Source organism: Leucoraja erinacea, chromosome 39 (genome assembly GCF_028641065.1).
Source record: "Leucoraja erinacea ecotype New England chromosome 39, Leri_hhj_1, whole genome shotgun sequence".
In the NCBI taxonomy this organism is placed as follows: Eukaryota; Metazoa; Chordata; class Chondrichthyes; order Rajiformes; family Rajidae; genus Leucoraja; species Leucoraja erinaceus.
In genome coordinates, this window is record NC_073415.1 from 7959233 (window position 1) to 7980551 (window position 21319).

The 21319-nt window shown below is 47.9% G+C and overlaps 1 protein-coding gene across 1 annotated transcript; it reads right to left on the reverse strand.

Moving 5' to 3' along the window:
- Positions 1–337: 337 nt before the first annotated feature.
- On the reverse strand, positions 338–20438 carry trmt1 (tRNA methyltransferase 1). Its single transcript, XM_055664178.1, is given in 18 exon segments — positions 338–578; positions 2225–2339; positions 3703–3822; positions 4960–5015; positions 5018–5038; positions 5210–5318; positions 6052–6137; positions 7398–7532; positions 9816–9885; positions 11363–11446; positions 12047–12195; positions 13164–13276; positions 14242–14357; positions 15511–15698; positions 16293–16414; positions 16503–16558; positions 18098–18500; positions 20332–20438. Coding segments are annotated over 17 exon segments (1926 nt in total). The 5' UTR covers positions 18469–18500; positions 20332–20438; the 3' UTR covers positions 338–563.
- Between the last annotated feature and the right edge of the window lie 881 nt (positions 20439–21319).

Below are 21319 nucleotides of genomic sequence, written 5' to 3' on the forward strand. Positions count from 1 at the left end.
TCCTTCAGCTAAGGTTCCTGTGCCTTCTGAGGATACCCAGGGTAAATTATGCAATGGTGCATCTGGAGAGAAGGGTACATGGGCAAAGTATTGTGGCAAATTATTAGTATGATGGAGGGGGGGGGGGGGGGGTGAAATATGCTGGGAGAGATACAAGTGCTGGATGATTGATGAGGGACAATTCAGAAAAGTTTAGGAGCATCTGCCATGAAATATCAAATTGTGCCATGATTTTTTTTTTACGGAAAGTGCAAAAAAGGAAAAAAAATAAACCTCATGCCAAAGCAACTGCAGTGCCTTGTCTCTCCGTTATCTTGTGTCACACATCAGCTACGGGTTTATTTATTGAAAAAGTGCAGTTTAATTAAAAATAAAATTGAAAGACTGCAGGCCGGGTCGAGTTGTGAACTTTACATTCCATTTACAGATTCTGCACACTTACAGCGAGGGTATGGACTCAATTTACAGCTGGTGGTCTGAGGATGCATGTTCCAGAGAGCTCTCGAGAGGCCTCTTCCCCACCGCCTCGCCCTCCTGTAATCCTAGAAGATGCAGTACTCTCCCTATGTGCATTTACCCTGTGTGAGCAAGGAGAATAGTTAAACCCATTGCCTCCCACTCTTGTCCAGAAGATACGGGAGTAGAATTAGGCCCTTCGGCCCATCAAGTCTGCTCCGCCATTCAATCATAGCTAAATACAATTCTCATCTCCATTCTAAAGGCACATCCTTTTATTATTTAATTGTCATTGTACACTGACAATGACAATTAAAATTGAATCTGAATCTGAATCTTATGTCATTAAGAGATAATAATAATAATAATAATGTTTATTTATATAGCACTTTTAAACAAAATCACTTTGAACCAAAGTGCTTTACAGAGATTGATTAAACTAATTGAATAGATTAAATGTCAATAAATCCATACAAAATAAAAAAAGAAAACGAAAAAAGGCACAGAACAGTACACTATAGAAATCAACAAGAAACGTCCCCCCACAGCAGAATTCACTGTGAGGGAAGGCACTAAAAATATCCAGTTCTCCCCCTCATAGTCCACCCGAGATAGGAATAGAATTAGGCCATTCGGCCCATCAAGTCTACTCGGCCATTCAATCATGGCAGATCTATCTCTCCATCCTAACCCCACTCTCCTGCCTTCTCCCCATACTAATCAAAAATCTATCTCTGCCATAAAAATATCCACTGACTTGTGGCCTCCACAGCCTTCTGTGGCAAAGAATTCCACAGATTCACCACCCTCTGATTAAAGAAATGTCTCCTCATCTCCATCCCACTGTAAAATTGCCCCTAGTGTGAAGGGAATGGATGAGAAAGTGGGATAACATTAGATCTAGTGTGAACGGGTGACCAATGGCCGGCATGGACTCGGTGGGATGAAGGGCCTGTGTCCGTGTTGTCTATCTAACCAAAAGCTAAAGCCCGAGTATGGCTACCAGATCAATGCAGGGAAGTTTGAGTGTCGGGATTAATGGTTCATGCATCTGACCTGACCTGACCTCACCTGACCAGGCAGGGGTTGGACAGGCTAGATGCAGGAAGATTGTTTCCCGATGTTGGGGAAGTCCAGAACAAGGGGTCACAGTTTAAGGATAAGGGGGAAATCTTTTAGGACCGAGATGAGAAAAACATTTTTCACACAGAGTGTGGGTGAATCTGTGGAATTCTCTGCCACAGAAGGTAGTTGAGGCCACAGTTCATTGGCTATATTTAAGAGGGAGTTAGATGTGGCCCTTGTGGCTAAAGGGATCAGGGGGTATGGAGAGAAGGCAGGTACGGGATACTGAGTTGGATGATCAGCCATGATCATATTGAATGGCGGTGCAGGCTCGAAGGGCCGAATGGCCTACTCCTGCACCTAATTTCTATGTTTCTATGACCTCACCTAAAGCAGACACAGAATGCTGGAGTAACTCAGCGGAACAGGCAGTGTCGTTGGAGAGAAGGAATGGGTGACGTTTCGGGTCGAGACCCTTCTTCAGAGCCTGAAGAAACGTCACCCATTCCCTCTCTCCAGAGATGCTGCCTGTCCCGCCGAGTTACTCCAGCACTTTGTGTCTATCTTCGGTTTTAACCAGCATCTGCAGTTCCTTCTTCCACATCATGGATGCATGCTGTAAGCCCCCGTCTATTGGAGTTCTGAGCACTGGATGGGACCAAGACTGTTCTACAGGAGCCTCACCACAGATTTCTGTTCTTACCTCTCTGGGCTTTTTGCAGAGGATTTGCTTTCTATGTTCCGCATCTTCATTGCGTTGCTTCCGTTTGTTCTGCAGCCGCTTCCTTTTCTCTTCCAGACAAGGATGGATTCCTCCGCTACGAGACACAAAACACAAGGGCTGATGAACGCACGTCCAGCGAGCAAGAGGCGCCTCACTGCGCCAGAGACCCGGGTTCCATCGTGACCGAGTAGTTTGCATCTTCTCTCGGCGACAGCATGGGATTCCTCCCACATCCCAAAATCATGAGAGGAATAGATTGGGTAGATGCACAGAGTCTCTTGCCTGGAGTAGGTAAATCCAGGACCAGAGAATCTAGGTTTAAGGTGAGAGGGGGGGAAGGATTTAATAGGAACTAGAGGCATGGTAGGTGTATGGAACAAGCTGCCAGCATCTGCACTGCTTTATTTTCCAGGCTACATTGCCTTCCACATCACCACCAATTTCCATGCCATCCGCAAACATCAGAGAGTTAGATTTAGCTCTTAGGGCTAACGGAATCAAGGGATATGGGGAGAAAGCAGCAACGGAGTACTGATATGGATGATCAGACATGATCATATTGAATGGCGGTGCTGGCTCGAAGGGCTGAATGGCCTCCTCCTGCACCTATTTTCCAGGTTTCTAACTTACTCCTACATTCACGTTCCATTGAGAGTGACATCCCTTAAGAGGTGCCTGCAGGATTTTTCTTTTTTTCTTTTTAATCAAAAATATTTATTCAAATATAACCATATAATAACCATATAACAATTACAGCACGGAAACAGGCCATCTCGGCCCTTCTAGTCCATGCCGAGCACTTATTCTCACCTAGTCCCATCGACCTTCACTCAGACCATAACCCTCCATTCCTTTCCCGTCCATATACCTATCCAATTTATTTTTAAATTATAAATTGAAGAAGGGTTTCGGCCCGAAACATTGCCTATTTCCTTCGCTCCATAGATGCTGCTGCACCCGCTGAGTTTCTCTATGGAGCGAAGGAAATAGGCAACGTTTCGGGCCGAAACCCTTCCGGGTTTCAGCCCGAAACGTTGCCTATTTCCTTCAGGGTTTCAGCCTGAAACGTTGCCTATTTCCTTCACTCCATAGATGCTGCTGCACCCGCTGAGTTTCTCCAGCAATTTTGTCCACCTTCGATTTTCCAGCATCTGCAGTTCCTTCTTGAACAGCTATCTTACACTCCTTGTCAAGGATGCATTCAACCCCCCATGGTCCCTCTAACACCAGCCGGGCATGGGCGTAACCCCGGAAGAGGTGCCTGCAGATTAGGCTGGTTCCTTGCTGGGTTGTGAAGATGGAATCGAAGACTCACTCAGAGCAGATTTAACATCCCCACCTGAGCCTGCAGCTGAAGGTGGCTTCCCCCCATCTCATTACCTTGGCCCAACTCCACCCCCAGGAGCTGCTCCACTTGACCACCCAGTCACGCCCCCACCACTCCTGCAAGATCTCACCTGGCCTTGGCCCGCGCCTTGGGCCCCCAATTGGCCTCCGGGTTTTCCTGGAACCGCTTCAGCCCTTGCTTCCTGGATTTAGGATTGGCGTCCTCCCGGATGTCGAAGCAAGCCTGGAGACTGACACATAGACGGTGAATGTCAAATCCTGCGGCTTGGACAACGGCCGGTGTGTGGGAAGGAACTGTGGATGCTGGTTTACACCCAGAGTGCTGGAGTAACTCAGCGGGACAGGCAGCATCTCAAGAGAGAAGGAATGGATGATGTTTTGGGTCGAGACACATCTTCAGATATTATGTCCCTCGTATCTTCAATTACTTCTGTTTTGCAGACCCCCACTCCCTCATCTTACTAAACTGGTATGAAAAAAGTAAGTGTCTCGATCCGAAACGTCACCCATTCCTTCTCTCCAGAGATGCTGCCTGTCCCGTTGAGTTACTCTAGTATTTTGTGTCCATCTTCGGCCACTGGCCGGCCTGCTGCGACTATGACGGGTGCCGGCAAGTGGCCGAAAAAATTGCATCAATGGGACAGGCCCTATCATGTGAGAAGGGGAAAGATTAATGGTGATGCGTGGGGCAATTTTTAAATTTATTTTTTCACACACACACACACACACAGAGTAGCGGAAACCTGGAACACATTGCCTGGAATGGTGGTAGAGGCAGATGCAATGGGAGTGTGTAGAGCAGTGGTTCCCAACGTGTGGCGTACGCCCCACAGGGGGGCAATTTGATTTTTAAGGGGGGCAATTGAGCGCGACTGAGGAGGTCTGGGTCCAAATTTTCGATTTTTATTTTTTAGGATTTTCCATCAGGTAAACATATGTAGTTTATGTTTCAGGTGTTATTTTGAGTAAATAATTTTTTTTGGGTAAAAAAGGTCTTTGTTGTGTAGTTATTACAACCAAGGTATTGGCGTTTTAAGCTTCTTCAGCTGAAACGGAGTTCACTTTTTAAATTATAAGAATTATATATCACCACATGGGGGGGGGGTTGCATCAGGATTTTAGAGGTGATTAGGTGGGGCATGGCCAAAAAAAGGTTGGGAACCACTGGTGTAGAGGCTTTCAGGGAATAGAGGGATATGGATCATGTACAGGTAGATGAGATCAGGTTAACTTGGCAACATTGCCGGCTGAAGGGCCCGTTCTTGTACTGCACTGTTGTGTGTTCTATGCAGGCAGATGAGATTATTTTATCCATGCATCATGTTCGGCACAGACATGAAGGGGATGTGTAATGAAAGGCAACTTACACCGGCTCCTTGCTGAGGATGCGGAAGGCAGGGCTGCTCTCGGACAGTTTCTCTCTCGCTTCACTGGGTGGATCTTTGCCTGCGCCAGAGATAGAGTCAGCGTTAACCTGCTAAAGCACACGCACTCAAGCCAAGCACCAGCCCTCAGTCAGGCTCTGGCACCAGAGTGGGAGCTTTGCTACTATTGCATTTCACACCCAAACCGACCAACGCTCTCAGCCAAGACCGACCACACACGTTTGCCTCTTACCCAGCTCCTCATGATATCCCACATCACCGAATGCGGTGCATCGGTTTTGACCGCGTTTTTACATGCGTGGGAGAGCGACACACGATAGCCAGCGTGAAGCAACGCCGACCTGACGGAGTTGGGGGCAGAGAAATAACGAAATTAAAATCATTTCATTGCTCAGTCATAGAGTGATACAGTGTGGAAACAGGCCCTTCGGCCCAACTCGCCCACACCAGCCAACAGTGTCCCAGCTACACTAGTCCCACTTGCCTGCGCTTGATCCATATCCCTCCAAACCTGTCCCATACACCATGTACCTGTCTCTGTTTCTTAAACAATGAGATAGTCCCAGCCTCCTATGACAGCTTGTTCCATACACCCACCTGAAAAAGTTACCCCTCGGATTCCTATTTTTTTTTTTCCCCTTCACCTTGAACCTATGTCTTCTGGTCCTTGATTCCCCTACTCTGGGTAAAAGACTGTGTATCCACCCGATCTATTCCGCTCGTGATTTTGCACACCTCTATACGATCTCCCCTCATCCTCCTGCGCTCCATGGAATAGAGACCCAGCCTACTCAACCTCTCCCTACAGCTCACACCCTCTAGTCCTGACAACATCCTCGTAAATCTTTTCTAAACCCTTTCAAGCTTGACAATATCTTTCCTATAACACGGTGCCTCAGTGTGCAACTCCACGCAGCTCACACAGCACGGTGGCGCATAGGTAGAGTTACCGCCTCACAGCGCCAGAGACCCGGGTTCCACCCCGACCACGGGTGCTTTTCTGCACGGAGTTTGTACATTCTCCCCGTGAGTTTTCTCCGATGGACACAGAAGAGCCAAAACCTATGATCTTACCTCATCTGCAGGAGAGAGGGGGTGCTGCTGTGAATGACACTGCTGAGGTGGTCCATCGTGTGGTAGAGAGGGCAATCCGGTAACTCCTGGCAAAAGGAAAATAAACCGAGTCAATGCTGCAATGGTTAAATGTCAATTTGCAGTGTAAACTCCTTCAGTGGCCATACATAGAGGTCACAATAGCATTTAAAAATCTTCATTCTTATAAAGAGTACCCCCTCAATTATCTGCCTCTACAATAATGTTTTTAAAGTGACTAAGAGTTTAAGAAGGAACTGCAGATGCTGGAAAAATCAAAGGTAGACAAAAATGCCGGAGAAACTCAGTAGGTGAGGCAGCATCTATGATGTTGCCTCAACCGCTGAGTTTCTCCAGCATTTTTGTCTACCTTTTCAAAGTGACTGATCAGTCTGAAGAAGGCTCCCAACCCAAATCATAACATATCTATTTTCTCCAGAGATGCTGCCTGTCCCACAGAGTTACATAGAAACATAGAAAATAGATGGAGTAGGCCATTCGAGCCTGCACCGCCATTCAATATGATCATGGCTGATCATCCAACTCAGTATCCCATACCTGCCTTCTCTCCATACCCCCTGATCCCTTTAGCCACACGGGCCACATCTAACTCCCTCTTAAATATAGCCAATGAACTGGCCTCAAGTATCTTCTGTGGCAGAGAATTCCACAAATTCACCACTCTGTGTGAAAAATGTTTTTCTCATCTCGGTCCTAAAATATTTCCCCCTTAAACTGTGTCTATCTCGATTTAAACCACCAGTTACTTTGTATTATATAAGTTGACCATCTCAGTTTAGTTTAGTGAAGTTCATTTCACTGCACCTTCGGGTGTATGTGAGAAATAAAATTGACGTTGACACAACTTCAAATCAGGCCCTTCGGCCCATCAGGTCCACACCAGATCATCAATAACCCGTTCACACTAGTTCGATGTTATCCCACTTTTCACATCAACTTCCTACACACTAGGAGTGATTTACAGAAGCCAATTTAGCTCCAACCCTGCACGTCTTTGGAATACGGGAGGAAATCGGAGCACCCGGGGGAAACCCACGCGGTCACAGGAAGAACGTGTAAACTCCACACAGGGAGCATCTGAATTCAGAATCTAAGCTGAGTCTCTGGCACTATGAGGCGGCAACTCTACTGCTCTTTAATTCCAATGCTGATCAAATTGCATTGGGAGTTTGTCCTGAATATTTACACCTCTTGGCCGTCTACATGGTCCGTATATTTGCTTATGCACCCGCATTTGGCCCGATGATAGGCCAAATGGTTGTGTATCATTCTTTCCACACTGTATCATTCTGTGGGGAAAGCCTCACCTCAGTCACCATGCTCAGCATTCCCAGTATCCGGTCTGAAGTCTTGAACCGCTGTGGGGTTTGTTCCACGGATTCCAGGACTTTCCTGGTGAAATCCTGGTCGTGGATCTGTTCAGCCCAGATTGGTCCTCCGAGCTGCAAGATGCATGGTGAAGGAGTAGTTAGTTACCTGCTGGCACTGGTCACAAGAAATTCATTCAATCCAATCCTTACCAAATTAGACAAGAACCCCTCGGCCCCCTTCCCCGCTCCCCGTCTCACAGCTGGTGTGAAGAATAAAATGATTGTCCACTGACTCCTGGCAATAATTGTCAAAATGTAGATGGTGGCAGAGTTGGGCTCAGCTGTGAACTTCCTTGTGGTCCACAGTCTACACCCAGGTTCATCACCTCCGTGGAGGGACTGGCCCCAGTGAAGAGGAATCCAAGTCAGATTTAGTTTAAGGTCAACACAAAATGCTGGAGTAACTCAGCGGGTGAGGCAGCATCTATGGAGAGAAGGAATGGGTGATGTTTCGGGTCGAGACTCTTCTTCAGTCTGAAAGAAGGGTCTTGACCCGAAACATCATCCATTCCTTCTCTCCAGAGATGCTGCTGGTCCCGCTGAGTTACTCCAGCATTTTGTGTCTATCTTCAATTTTCTTGGCCCCGTTCTGGGAGTAGAAGTGGGGGCGGATCCGGACCGCAACGGCCGTGAGCCCCAGGCCGAGTTCGGCGATCGTTTAGCTGCTGCTGCTGTTGTTGGAGTCTCGCCCGGGTCTTGGGCCTGTCCCACTTTGGCCATCAGTTACGAGACGGGCCAGATTTCTTTTGGTACAAAATCCCAGAGCGCCGTGCGATACCGCGCACAACTACATACCCCTCCGCGCTTCTCAGTGGGACCGGCCCCGCGCGGCCACACGATGCCCATGCACCTCAACGCGACAGCGAGGTCGCGTAATTTGAGTGCCAATGACACGTAAGTGGGACAGGGCCTTAATGTCAGGGGAGGGGGCGGGACAAGGAAAGAATGTAGGCGGAGACAGTAACACTGGTGGGAGAACCGGGAAGGGGGAGGGGATGGAGAAAGAAAAAAAATTTCATCGGAATATTTTGAAAAATTTTAGACAGCAACATTTTTAAAGCAGAGACATAGATTCTTGATTAATACGGGTGTCAGGGGTTATGGGGAGAAGGCAGGAGAATGGGGAAGAGATAGATGGAATGTCGGAGTGGACTTGATGGGCCGAATGGCCTGATTCCACTCCTATTACTTATAGAAACATAGAAACATATAAATTAGGTGCAGGAGTAGGCCATTCGGCCCTTCGAGCCTGCACCGCCATTCAATATGATCATGGCTGATCATCCAACTCAGTATCCCGTACCTGCCTTCTCTCCATACCCCCTGATCCCCTTAGCCACAAGGGCCACATCTAACTCCCTCTTAAATATAGCCAATGAACTGGCCTCAACTACCCTCTGTGGCAGAGAGTTCCAGAGATTCACCACTCTCTGTGTGAAAAAAGTTCTTCTCATCTCGGTTTTAAAGGATTTCCCCCTTATCCTTAAGCTGTGACCCCTTGTCCTGGACTTCCCCAACATCGGGAACAATCTTCCTGCATCTAGCCTGTCCAACCCCTTAAGAATTTTTGTAAGTTTCTATAAGATCCCCTCTCAATCTCTTAAATTCTAGAGAGTATAAACCAAGTCTTTCTTTCTTTATGGCCTTATGAAAAGGCATGATAATAAACACCAGTTGCCACAAACAAAGAGAGCCAATGTTTGCACATCACAAAACATGAAAGAAAGATTGCTTTATCCTAGTTCACCAATGAATAATTGAAAATATGCCAATGTTCCTACCAGGACTGCAATGTGTACACACCAACACTGGCATGTCCCCAGATTTTCCATTCTCAATTTGTTCCCTGCATATTTTCCACACACACCAGTTCTCTCCATGTCCTGCCCTGTCCACGTCACACCCGAAAATCTGCAGACAGCAACACTGTCCAGTATTTGTGCTCATCATGCTTCGGGAACTTAGAAGATGCATTCCAGCAAAGAGGAGGAAGTTTGCGCATTGTGTCGTTCAGTTTAGAAATGGAAACAGCAAGTCCTTCGGCCCACCGAGCCTGCTCTGACTACCAAACACCCTGCACACTTGGGACAACTTACAGAAGCCAATTAACCGACACACTTGCACGTCTATGGAGTGCGGGAGGAACCTGGAGCACCCGAATAAAACCCATGAGGTCACGGGGAGAACGTGCAAACTCCATACAGACAGCACCAGTAGTCAGGATCGAACCCGGGTCTCTGGCGCTGTAAGGCAGTGGTTCTACAGCTGCACCACCGTGCCACCCCACTGTGTCACCCTGCCACCCCACTGTGTCACCGTGCCACCCCACTGTGTCACCGTGCCACCGTCTCCTACCTGGTGCCTCTGGCCACAGTGCTGGCACTCTTCCCCCACTGGTGGGCCGGTGCTTGCCGTGTATTTGTAACTGGAAGAACACAAGAGATCACCGGTTACTAAACCCCAATCCAAACTTGCACTTATCTAAGACATTGCCAAAATTCCCGCAGAGCCCAAACATTGAGGGCGGCACAGCTGGTAGAGCTGCTGCCTCACAGCGCCACAGATCCCAACCTCAGGATCTGTCTGTGTGGTGTTTGCACCTTCGCCCTGTGATTCCTCCGGGTGCTCCAGTTCCCTCCCACATCGCAAAGACGTGCCTGTTTGTAGGTTGCTTGGGCTTTGTAAATTGTCCCTCGTGTGCAGGCAGTGGATGCGAAGGCGGGATAACAGAGAACGGGTGCGAATAGGAGATGGATGGTCGGCCTGGACTTTGTGGGCCGAATGGCCTGTTTCCATGCTGTGTTGCTAAATCTAAAATTATTTGTTGATGTCTTGGCAACATGGCCGTGCAGAGAACAGCCAACATGACCACAGCAGGATTCTAATGTGTTGAGGTACCATCTGGCTGGCCTGTTCTGGACAACCCACAAATCACAACCCCACGGTAGAAACATGAAGTCTCCAATTTTAGGTAACTTTGCTCAAGATTCCAGCATTTGCAGCCCTCTATTATGTCCTCAAGGTGGTGCAGCGGTAGAGCTGCTGCCTTACAGCGCTAGGGACCCGGGTTCGATCCTGGCCACAGGTGCTTGTCTGTACAGAGATCGTACCTTCTCCCTGTGACCTGTGTGGGTTTCCTCCAAGAATTTCGGTTTCCTCCCTCACTCCAAAGACGTACAGGTTTTAGGTCAAATAGCTTGGTATATTTAAACATTGGAAAAATTGTCCGTGGTGTAGGATAGCAGTAATGTTCTGGGATCGCTGGTCGGCACGGACTCGGTGGGCCGATGGGCCGGCTTCCGAGCTGTATCTCTATACATAAACTTCCAGCAGAAGCCCATTTGTTTTTCTCACTTTTAATTTAATATTAATTTCAAGTTTTTGTGCACCTTGTTGTGTGTTATGATTTAACTTCCATCATATCGTATACTCTATGCCCAGGGCATCTGACAGACACTGGAATAATTTAGTTTAGAAGGAGAGGGGATCTAATTGAAACATATAAGATTGTTAAGGGCTTGGACACGCTAGAGGCAGGAAACATGTTCCCAATGTTGGGGGAGTCCAGAACCAGGGGCCACACAGTTTAAGAATAAGGAGTAAGCTATTTAGAACGTAGACGAGGAAACACAGAGTTGTGAGTGTGGAATTCTCTCTCTCACAGGGCGGTGGAGGCAGGTTCTCTGGATGCTTTCAAGAGAGAGCTAGATCGAGCTCTTAAAAATAGCGGAGTCAGGGGATATAGAGAGAAGGCAGGAACGGGATACTGATTGGGGATGATCAGCCATGATCAAATTGAATGGCGGTGCTAGCTCGAAGGGCCGAATGGCCTACTCCTGCACCTATTGTCTATTGAACATATTGGTAACAAACAAGCAAAGCAATGCGATCGTTCCACCTACTTTTTGCCATTGTGAATCATCTTCCCCATCCTCTGAATGTGAAAGGAACCACAGCCCACACAGTTGTACACCAAGGCTTGCTTACTGAAACAGAGACACACACAAACAGTTCACAGGCCATCCATGTTGAGATGTACACACAATGTTTAATCACAAATAATTCCTTCCTCGTATGGCAAAGAATTGCTTTTGATGTTATTGAGGGCATCAGTAATTTATCCACAAGGTGGCATAAAAATATTATTCCCCAATTAGAGGGGAGGTTAATTGGGTGTCTTCCTTCTCAATCAAGCCTGGTGATATCATTGCTGCGAGTGTTAGTTTAGTTTAGAGATACAACGTGGAAACAGGCGCTTCAGCCCACGCCGACCAGCGATACCCGTACACTAACACTATCCTACACACACACACACACACTAGGGAAAATTTACAATTTTTACTGAAGCTAATTAACCTATAAACCTGTACGTCTTTGAAATGTGGGAGAAAACCGAACCCCCCCGGAGAAAACCCACGCTGTCACGGGGAGAACGTACAAACTCCGTACAGACAGCACCCGTGGTCAGGATTGAACCCGGGACCCTGGCGCTGTGAGGCAGCAACTCTACCGCTGCGCCCAAGTGATTAGTGCAGTGAAAGGTTCACGTTACTCAGCTACATCGAGCAGATCGACCGAGTCCTAACCTGGCAGATGCTTTAACCACAGCCTGTCCTGTGAAGACCTGGACAAACACTCGGATGTAGAAGTCAGCGCTGACAGAGAGCACAGGGACAATATATCGCTGGTAGCAGTTTGCTCGAAGGTCCAGGTTGTGCAGGATAATGCGAAGAGCCTGTTTAGGGTGTGGGGAGGGGGGGGGAAACAGCAACAATAGGGGGGGGGAGAAAAACAGAAGGTTAATTAATTAAAATCAACCAAACAACCTCACATTTTCGTCATTTTCTCTCCAGAAATGAAGGTCATTTAGCTGGAGTAACTCAGCAGGTCTCCCGGAGAACATGGAGAGGTGACATTTTGGATCAGGACCCTCGTTCAGTCTGAAGGCCTGGACACAAAACATCAGGTGTGCTGCCCGTCCTGCTGAGTTACTCCAGCATTTTGCATCTTTCCTGAGTAAACAGAAAGGTATGCAATGCATCATGGAGGGGTCTGTGATTCCATCTATGCTGCTCTTGGTGTGATCCTCAATTCTACTCTCTGATAGAAACTCTCACAAATTCAGAGACAGTTTCTTTCCAGCTGTTATCAGGCAAATGAGCCATCTGACCTACTTGAGAGCAGTCCTGAGCTACTATCTACCTCATTGGAGACACTAGGACTATATTTGATGGGACTTTACTGGACGTTATATTGCACTGTACGTTAGTCTCTTTATCATGTATCTGTACACTGTGGGCGGCTCGATTGAAATCGTGTATTGTATTTCCGCTGACTGGTTAGCACGCAACAAAAGCTTTTCACTGTACCTCGGTACACGTGACAATATGCTCATCCTTCCGACACTCCGACAGAGATGGGCGTGATGGTAGAGTCGCTGCTTTACAGCACTCGCTGTGCCAGAGACCCGGGTTCAATCCTGTCTGCACAGAGTTTGCCCGTTATCCCCGTGTGGGTTTTCTCAGAGATCTTCGGTTTCCTCCCACACTCCAAAGACGTACAGGTTTGTAGGTTAATTGTCTTGGTATAAATGTAAATTGTCCCTAGTGTGTGTAGGACAGTGTTAATGTGCGGGGATCGCTGGTTGGCGTAGTGTCTGTTTTGGCACTGTGTCTCTAAAACCAGGAATCTGCTGCAACTCACCATTTCATGACAAAACTTCGACTTCAGCGACATGGCTCCATATTTGCTGTAACAGGTCTCTCCACTGTTGCCGGCCATCACTGCCATGTCCGTACACGTGACGCACAGAAGCCCTAACAAAGATGCACGACAACTTGTTACACAGTGTTAAAATTCTGTACCTCAAAACAGAACTTGGCTGAACCGTGCGATTATCCACAGTGCATGGAATGAACACACTGTCTAAGGGGATTATAGTAAGTCGGCTCCACTTCTAAGGGAGAGAAATGGTGCTTGAAAGAAAACTTTTCTTTAAATGCCTCTGAACTCCGAAGACGTACAGGTTTGTAGGTTCAATGGCTTGGTGTCATTGTTGTCCCTAGTATGGTGTCCCTAGTGTCCCTAGTATGTGTAGGATAATGTTAGTGGGGAGTGGGGATCGCTGGTCGGCACAGTCTTGGTGTGCCAAACGGACTGTTTCCGTGCTGTATCTCAAAACTAAACTCCAGTCCTGACCTCGGGTACCATCTGTGTGGAGTTTGCATGTTCACCCTGTATGTTTGCATGTTCACCATGTGGAGTTTGCATGTTCACCATGTTGAACATGCTGGAAGCTTTGTTTCGATGGGCCTGTTTGCGAGCTGTATGACTGTGATTAAGTGGGTCAACATTGCAATTACAATGTCATCTGTTGTTAAAGATTCTCATCAGACATAGAAACATAGAAAATAGGTGCATGAGGAGACCATTCGGCCCCTCGAGCCAGCACCGCCATTCATTGTGATCATGGCTAATCGTCCCCAATCAATAACCCTCGTCTGCCTTCTCCCCATATCCCTTGACTCCACTAGCCCCTAGAGCTCTATCTAACTCTCTTAAATCCAGCCAGTGACTTGGCCTCCACTGCCCTCTGTGGCAGGGAATTCCACAAATTCACAACTCTCAGGGTGAAATTTTTTTCTCTCACCTCAGTCTTAAATGGCCTTCCCTTTATTCTAAGACTGTGGCCCCTGGTTCTGGACTCGCCCAACATTGGGAACATTTTTCCCGCATCTAGCTTGTCCAGTCCTTGTCCAGTCCAATTTCTGTCATCTCTCACCTCCTTCACTCACGGCTTGGACAGCAGCATCGATGAACTGTGATGGACTTCCGTAAGGATCCAGGTCTATCACGTCAAACCGGTCCCGTTTCCTTTTGGACTCATACAGGAGCATGCTGTGGAGGGAGTGAAGGAATATGCCCCTTGGTTAATAATCTCTGAGTCTTACCACACAAACGGCACAGTGGCGCAGCGGTAGAGTTGCTGCCTTACAGTACGGGTTCCATCCTGACTACGGGTGCTGTCTGTACGGAGTTTACACGTTCTTCCCGTGACTTGCGTGGGTTTTCCCTGGGAGCTCCGGTTTCCTCCCACACTCCAAAGACGTGCAGGTTTGTAGGTTTATTGGCTTGGACAAATTGTAAAATTGTCCCTAATGTGTGTAGGATAGTGTAAGTGTGTGGGGATCGCTGGTCGGTGTGGACTCAGTGGGCTGAAGGGCCTGTTTCTCTAAACTAAACTAAGTGGGGATGGCTAGAGAATCTAGTTAAGAGGGAAAAATAGACTAGCCGTGATTGAATGGTGGAGTAGACTGGTTGGGCTGAACGGCCTAATTCTGCTCTGATGACTTGTGGTCTAGTACGATTTGAACATGCTTGACTTTGTGTTTGTGCCAGAATCCGCACCGAGTCCTGACCAGCAATCCCAGCACATTAACACTATTCTACACACACTATGACCAATTTATATTTATACCAAGCCAATTAACCTACAATCCTGTACGTCTTTGGAGTGTGGGAGGAAACCGAAGATATGGGGAAAAACCCACGCAGTCACGGGGAGAACGTAAAACTCTGTACAGACAGAACCCGTAGTCAGGATCGAACCTGGGTCTTGTATTGTATTGTATTGTATTCAAATTTATTGTCATTGTCTCAATTTGAGACAACGAAATGAATTTCCCTTACAGGCAGTATCATAAAATCATAAAAAAGAATAAATAAATAATAAATAAATAATAAAACATATTAAAAATAAAATTGAAATTAAATTTTAAAAAAAGCACAAACACAGAAGTCCACGACACAACATAACATAAATGGCACCAAGGTGAGGATGGCACCATAGTCCAGCCAGCCTCCCCTCCGTGTTCATCCGTGGTCGGGGTCTCCAGCGCTGCAAGTGCTGTAAGGCAGCAACTCTACGGCTGGGCCACCGTGCTGCCCTTCAACACCCGTACTAATCAAGAGTCTTTTTATCTCTACTTTAAAGTTACTTGCACTAAACGTTGCCACGGCCTACCCCTTGACAAAGACATGTCCACGGTACCTTGCATCGGACAAGCTTGCCGTCACCATGTGCTCCACTCCATTGAGCTCAATGTTTCTCTTCATCAGCTGCACTGCTTTGGAGGAGAAGTCATTCGCCACAATGCTGTGGATTCCGGGGACTTCCTTGGCAAAGCGAATCGATCGGAGCCCAGATGCCGCTAGTCCTTCCAATATACGGATCCCATCCTTCACAATCACACACACACACACAGAATAATTCATCAGAGACTGCAATTATTAAAGCACATAAACAAGGAGACCAGTAGACAGAGGCACGGAGACAGACAATTCTAATGGGAGTAATTACGAGCAGCATATCATAACAGCAAATAAAGCAGGATCCAGCGTTGTTGCAGTGCTGCTCTTCACATCAGCCACTTCTCATATACATGCCATGTGCCTGAAATGTCAAACTGATCCTGGATCCGCCTTTTATTTGGGGCGGTCACGGTGGCGCAGCAGTAGAGTTGTTGCCTTACAGGGCTTGCAGCACCGGAGACACAAGTTCCATCCCGACCACGGGTGCTGTCTGTACGGAGTTTGTACGTTCTCCCAGTGACTGCGTGGGTTTTCTCCGAGATCGGTTTCCTCCCACACGCCAAAGACGTACAGGTTTGTAGGTTAATTGGCTTGGTGGATATGTAAATTGCCCCTAGTGTGTGTAGGATAGTGTTAATGTGCGGGGATCGCTGGTCGGTGCGGACCCGGTGGGACGAAGGGCCTGTTTCCGCGCTGTATCTGTAAACTAAACCAAACTGACTTTAAGGAGAGTAGCTTCACCTCGCACTTCTCCCCGGCGCTAGTCGTTCTCTGAATCACTGGCGCATCTTCTTGCTCGGCTGGTTCACCTTCCGCCAGGCTTACGACCATCTTCTGTCTCTCGTGCTCTCCGGGGACCAACGCTGCACAGGAGAGTTCAAGGCTGGTTAGCACAGTCCCTTTTGGCAAAAACTCCATTATATAAACGGCAGCAGAAACAAGTCCACTCACCTCGAATCCCCTTGGCCAGGAGCCGCTGACGAGCAAACTCCGTAACAACAGCACACCTGAGAACGGGAAAGAATTACTGCAGTAACTACACTGCCTTCTTCAACCTTGATGACGCCCGCTTCCCTCCACTGCCACAAAATGGGCATCTATATTTAGGATGCAAAACGTACAAATGCAGTCATGCCATTTCCCCAGTACAGCAGATGTAAGCCATTCCCCGAGACACTGCCACGCACTCTCACTTTGAACTCTACCTCGTTCAGCTATTCACATTAAAAGGCACAAAGTGCTGGATTAACGTCGTGGGTCAGGCAGCATCTCTGGAGAACGTTGATAGGTGAAGTTTCGGGTTGAGACCCTTCTTCAGACCTAAGAAAGGTCCAGACCCAAAATTATGCCTATCCATGTTGTCCAGGGATGCTGCCTGATTTATTAGGTTAATCCTGCACTTTGTACCTTCTTTTTGCAAACCAGCATCTGCAGTTCTCTGTTTCTACAGTTATTCCTGTAAAGTACTTTAATATTTGCTTTTTTCTTTTGCACAGCTTTGCAATCTTGCACCATTCTGCTGCTTTGTACTCTTTGTATTGATCATACAATGCAACGGTAGAGTTGCTGCCTTACAGTGCCAGAAACCCGGGTTCGATCCTGACTGTGGCTGCTCCTGTATGGAGTTTTCTCTCCATGACCACGCTTTCTCCGAGATCTTCGGTTTCCTCCCACACTCCAAATACGTACAGGTTTGTAGGTTAATTGGCCTGGTATAAATGTAAATTGTCCCCAGTGCGTGTAAATTAGTGTCAATGCGCAGGGATCGCCGATCAGTGCGGACTCGGTAGGCCGAAGGGCCTGTATTTGCGCTTATCTCTAAACTAAACAATGCTATATGTTTACTTCATATGAGCTTCATATGAAGGAGGAATTTCATTGCACCCTGGTGTGTGTGATAATAAACTAATCCTAATCTGATCAGCACCCCGAACTTGCTCCATAATTCTCGATCACAGCCAACCTTAAGACTCAACTCCCTCATGTGATCTCCATACCCCTCTCAATTCCTTCAGTATCAAAAAATCAAACAGGAGGTGCAGTTGTCCAAAGATCAAATCAGTCATGATTAAGGCCATGCAGCAGGGGTTAATCGATTATACAAACTTCTTCTGTTGCTGTATTCTTATTTTCTTTCTACATTAAATCCTACCTTTGGAAGTAATCGCAAAAGCACAACTGACTTTTTGACAGTATAAATTAGAATCTTAGCTTAGTTTAGGTTAGAAACACAGCATAGAGGTCCACCGAGTCCCAGCCAACCACCGATCATCGGTTCACACCAGTTGTCGGTTATCCCACTTTTCCCACACATTGCAGATAACTTACAGGGGCCACTAATGTACAGGCATGCATACCTTTGGGACGTGGGAGGAAACCGGAGCAAACCCACGTGGTCACAGGGAGATGTGCAAAAAAAAACACCACCCAAGGTCAGGATCAAACCCGGGTCTCTTGTGCTGTGAAGCAGTGGCTCTACCTGCTGCACCACTGTTGCGCTTAAGTCCTTGTACAAAACATCATTGGAGGTCAACACTGTCACTTACGTCAGATCACGGTTGAACTCCTGTACAGGATTGTAAAATACTTCGTTGGCATCGGGAAAAATGATTTGCGCCGTCCCTTCATTTATGACGGTTTCTCCATTCAGAATACTGAGAGACGTTTCACAATTTTGCAACGGGTCTGACGCCGCCTCTGAAAGATTGGCTTTTTGGAGCTGGTCATCGCTGCAGTTGCTTCGACATGTCAGCTGCGGCTCTGCTTGCGATTCATTCCCCGTTTCCATTGCAGAGATTTGCTGTGCGGAAATACGGAAGAAAGATTCCGACCAAACCGCTCTCCTTGCTGCAATTTGGGCTCCGATCGGCGAGCGATAAACAAAGAGCCTGAGCTGAAAAACTCGGCTCACCAGCATTAAGCAACGGCCTCGCCAGCAGATTGCTAACTCTGTGGAAAACAAGGAATAGCATGAGCCAGAGTCAAGATTCTATTTTATTACATTCTATTGAAACTTACTAAATAATGAAAGTCATGGACTGGATGTGGAAAGGATGTTTCCATTTGTGGGAAAGTCTAGGACCAGAGGTCAAGGCCTCAGAATTAAAGGGCATTCTTTTAGAAAGGAGATGAGGAGAAACTTCTTTAGTCAGAGGGTAGTTATTGTCATATGTCCCAGGTACAACAATGAAATTCTTACTTGCAGGAACACATCAGAATATGTAAACATAGTATTCTGTAAAAATATAATAAACACGAAAGAAAAGTAAAGCGTGCATGTGTATACATTAAAAAACAAACAATAAGAGTGCAAAAAGACAAAACCAATGTCCCCAAGTCTGTGTAGTTCAGAGCTGATGTGGAAGTTGTAGTGTTTAATAGCCTGATGACTGTGGGGAAGAAGTTGATCCTGAACCTGCATGTTACAATTTTCAGGCTACTATATCTTCTTCCCAATGGCTAGGATAGAGTGTGGTTAGGATAATGTGGATCTCTGGTGATGCTGGCTGCCTTTAAGGCAGCAACTCCTGTAGATCCCTTCGATGGTGGTGAGCAGAGCATTAATCAGAATTGAATGCTGTTTACCTCAGCAATATGTAGTTAGATTATATTGAGATTAAAGGATTTGTGTATTTTAGGTTGCATAATCAATGATATAATGTAGGAAAGATAATACCCAGCTTTCAGGAAAGTATTGAGACCAAAATCATGTCATCCTTGATCATACTGCATAGTGTAGCAGGCTCAAGTGGCTACCCAACTTGTATTTTGTACGGCCTTAAATCTTAGCAGTAAGCAAAGCGTGTAGTTTAGTTTATTGTCACATGTACCAAGGTACAGTGAAAAGCTTTTGTTGCACGTTGACAAGTCAGTGGAGAGGGGAGTCGATGGAAGGGAGGTTGGATAGGCTATGTCAAGATTTAAAGGGAGATTCAGATGGCATGAAAGCAAATAGACCACGAGAGGGGAAAAAGTAAAGGAATATGCTGAACTGTTCAGGCAGTAGTCATTAGGACTGGGGTCTGAAGAAGGTTGCTGACCCAAAACGTTACCTGTTCCTTATCTCCAGAGATGCTACATGTCCTGCTGAGTTACTCCAACGTTTAATGTCTACCTTCAGTGTAAACCAACATCTGCAGTTCCTTCCTACACAGGACTTTAACACAAATGCATTGCATTTATCATCTGCTAGACACAGAATGCTGGAGTAACTCAGCAGGACAGGCAACATCTCTTGAGAGAAGGAATGGATGACGTTTTGGGTCGAGACCCTTCTTCAGACTGATGTCAGGGGAGTGGGTGGAACAAAGATAGAATGTGGTCGGAGACAGTAAGACTGGTGGGAGAACTGGGGAGGGGATGGAGAGAGAGGGAATGCAAGGCTTTCTGAAGTTAGAGAAGTCAATGTCTCTACCCAAGCGAAATCTGAGGTGCTGTTCCTCCAATTTGCGCTGGGCCTCACTCTGACAATGGAGGAGGCCCAGGACAGAAAGGTCAGATTGGGAATGGGAGGGGGAGTTGAAGTGCTGAGCCACCTAGATCAGGTAGGTTAAAAATAGCGGAGTCAGGGGATATGGGGAGAAGGCAGGAACGGGGTAGTGATTGGGGATGATCAGCCATGATCACATTGAATGGCGGTGCTGGCTCGAAGGGCCGAATGGCCTACTCCTGCACCTATTGTCTATAAGATGGGCTGAGGGGAGAATGGTTCAGCGAAACAATGATCAGATTGACATTACATCCAAATAATATAATTACTCGTTACAAGAAGAAAACTTACTAAATCAAAGGCAAGAGCTGGGGCTGGAGCCGGAGCCGGAGCTGGAGCTGGGGCTGGTCCAGTGCTGTATTACTACACTCTATGTTAACAAGTTGCTGCATTTTGATCTACTGGGAGCTGCCATTTTGTTGCCCGCAACGCCTTATGGGAAGGGTATCCAGGGCCACGTGGTACGTGGCAGGCGTGGCCAAAGGGGGCGTGGCCAAAGATCCTATAGCATCTGTGGGCGTGGTCATTGCGTCAGGGGGCGGGGCTTTGCGAGTGACGTAACGGTTGGGGAGCGTGAGCCGGATTCCGTGATGTCATCGCCCACTGCCATGGTCACCTGATCACCTGGCAACGTCGAGCCACGGGTGCCGCCCCGTCCGACGGGTGGGCGGGGTTTAGGTGACGACACCGCGGGGACGGGGGAGGGGCGGGTATAAGTCACGTTCCCACGAGGAGGAGAAGGGGGTGGGACTGAGTGACGTTACCACCAAAGATCTTATAGCAGATAAGATATTTGGTTACCACGAGGAGGGGGAGGGACTGAGTGACGTACCCGCGGGGAGGGGGAGGGACTGAGTGACGTTCCCACGAGGAGGGGGAGGGGTGGGTATGTCACGTTCCCACGAGGAGGGGGGGTGAGGGGGAGGGATTGAGTGACGTTCCCGCGGGGAGGGGGAGGGGCTGAGTGACGTTCCCGCGGGGAGGGGGAGGGGCTGTGACGATCCCGCGGGCAGGGGCGGGGTTGAGTGACGTTCCCGCGGGCAGGGGAGGGGGGGGAGGGGGGCGGGGCTGTGACGTTCCCGCGGGGAGGGGGCGGGGGGAGGGGGGGGAGTGACGTTCCCGCGGAGGAGGGGGAGAAGGGGCGGGGCGGGCTGTGACGTTCCCGCGGGGCGGGGATGGGGGGGCGGGGCTGAGTGACGTTCCCGTTCCCGCGGGGGGCTAGGGGGGAGGGGGGGCGGGGCGGACGTACCCGCTGGGAGGGGGAGGGATGACGTTCCCG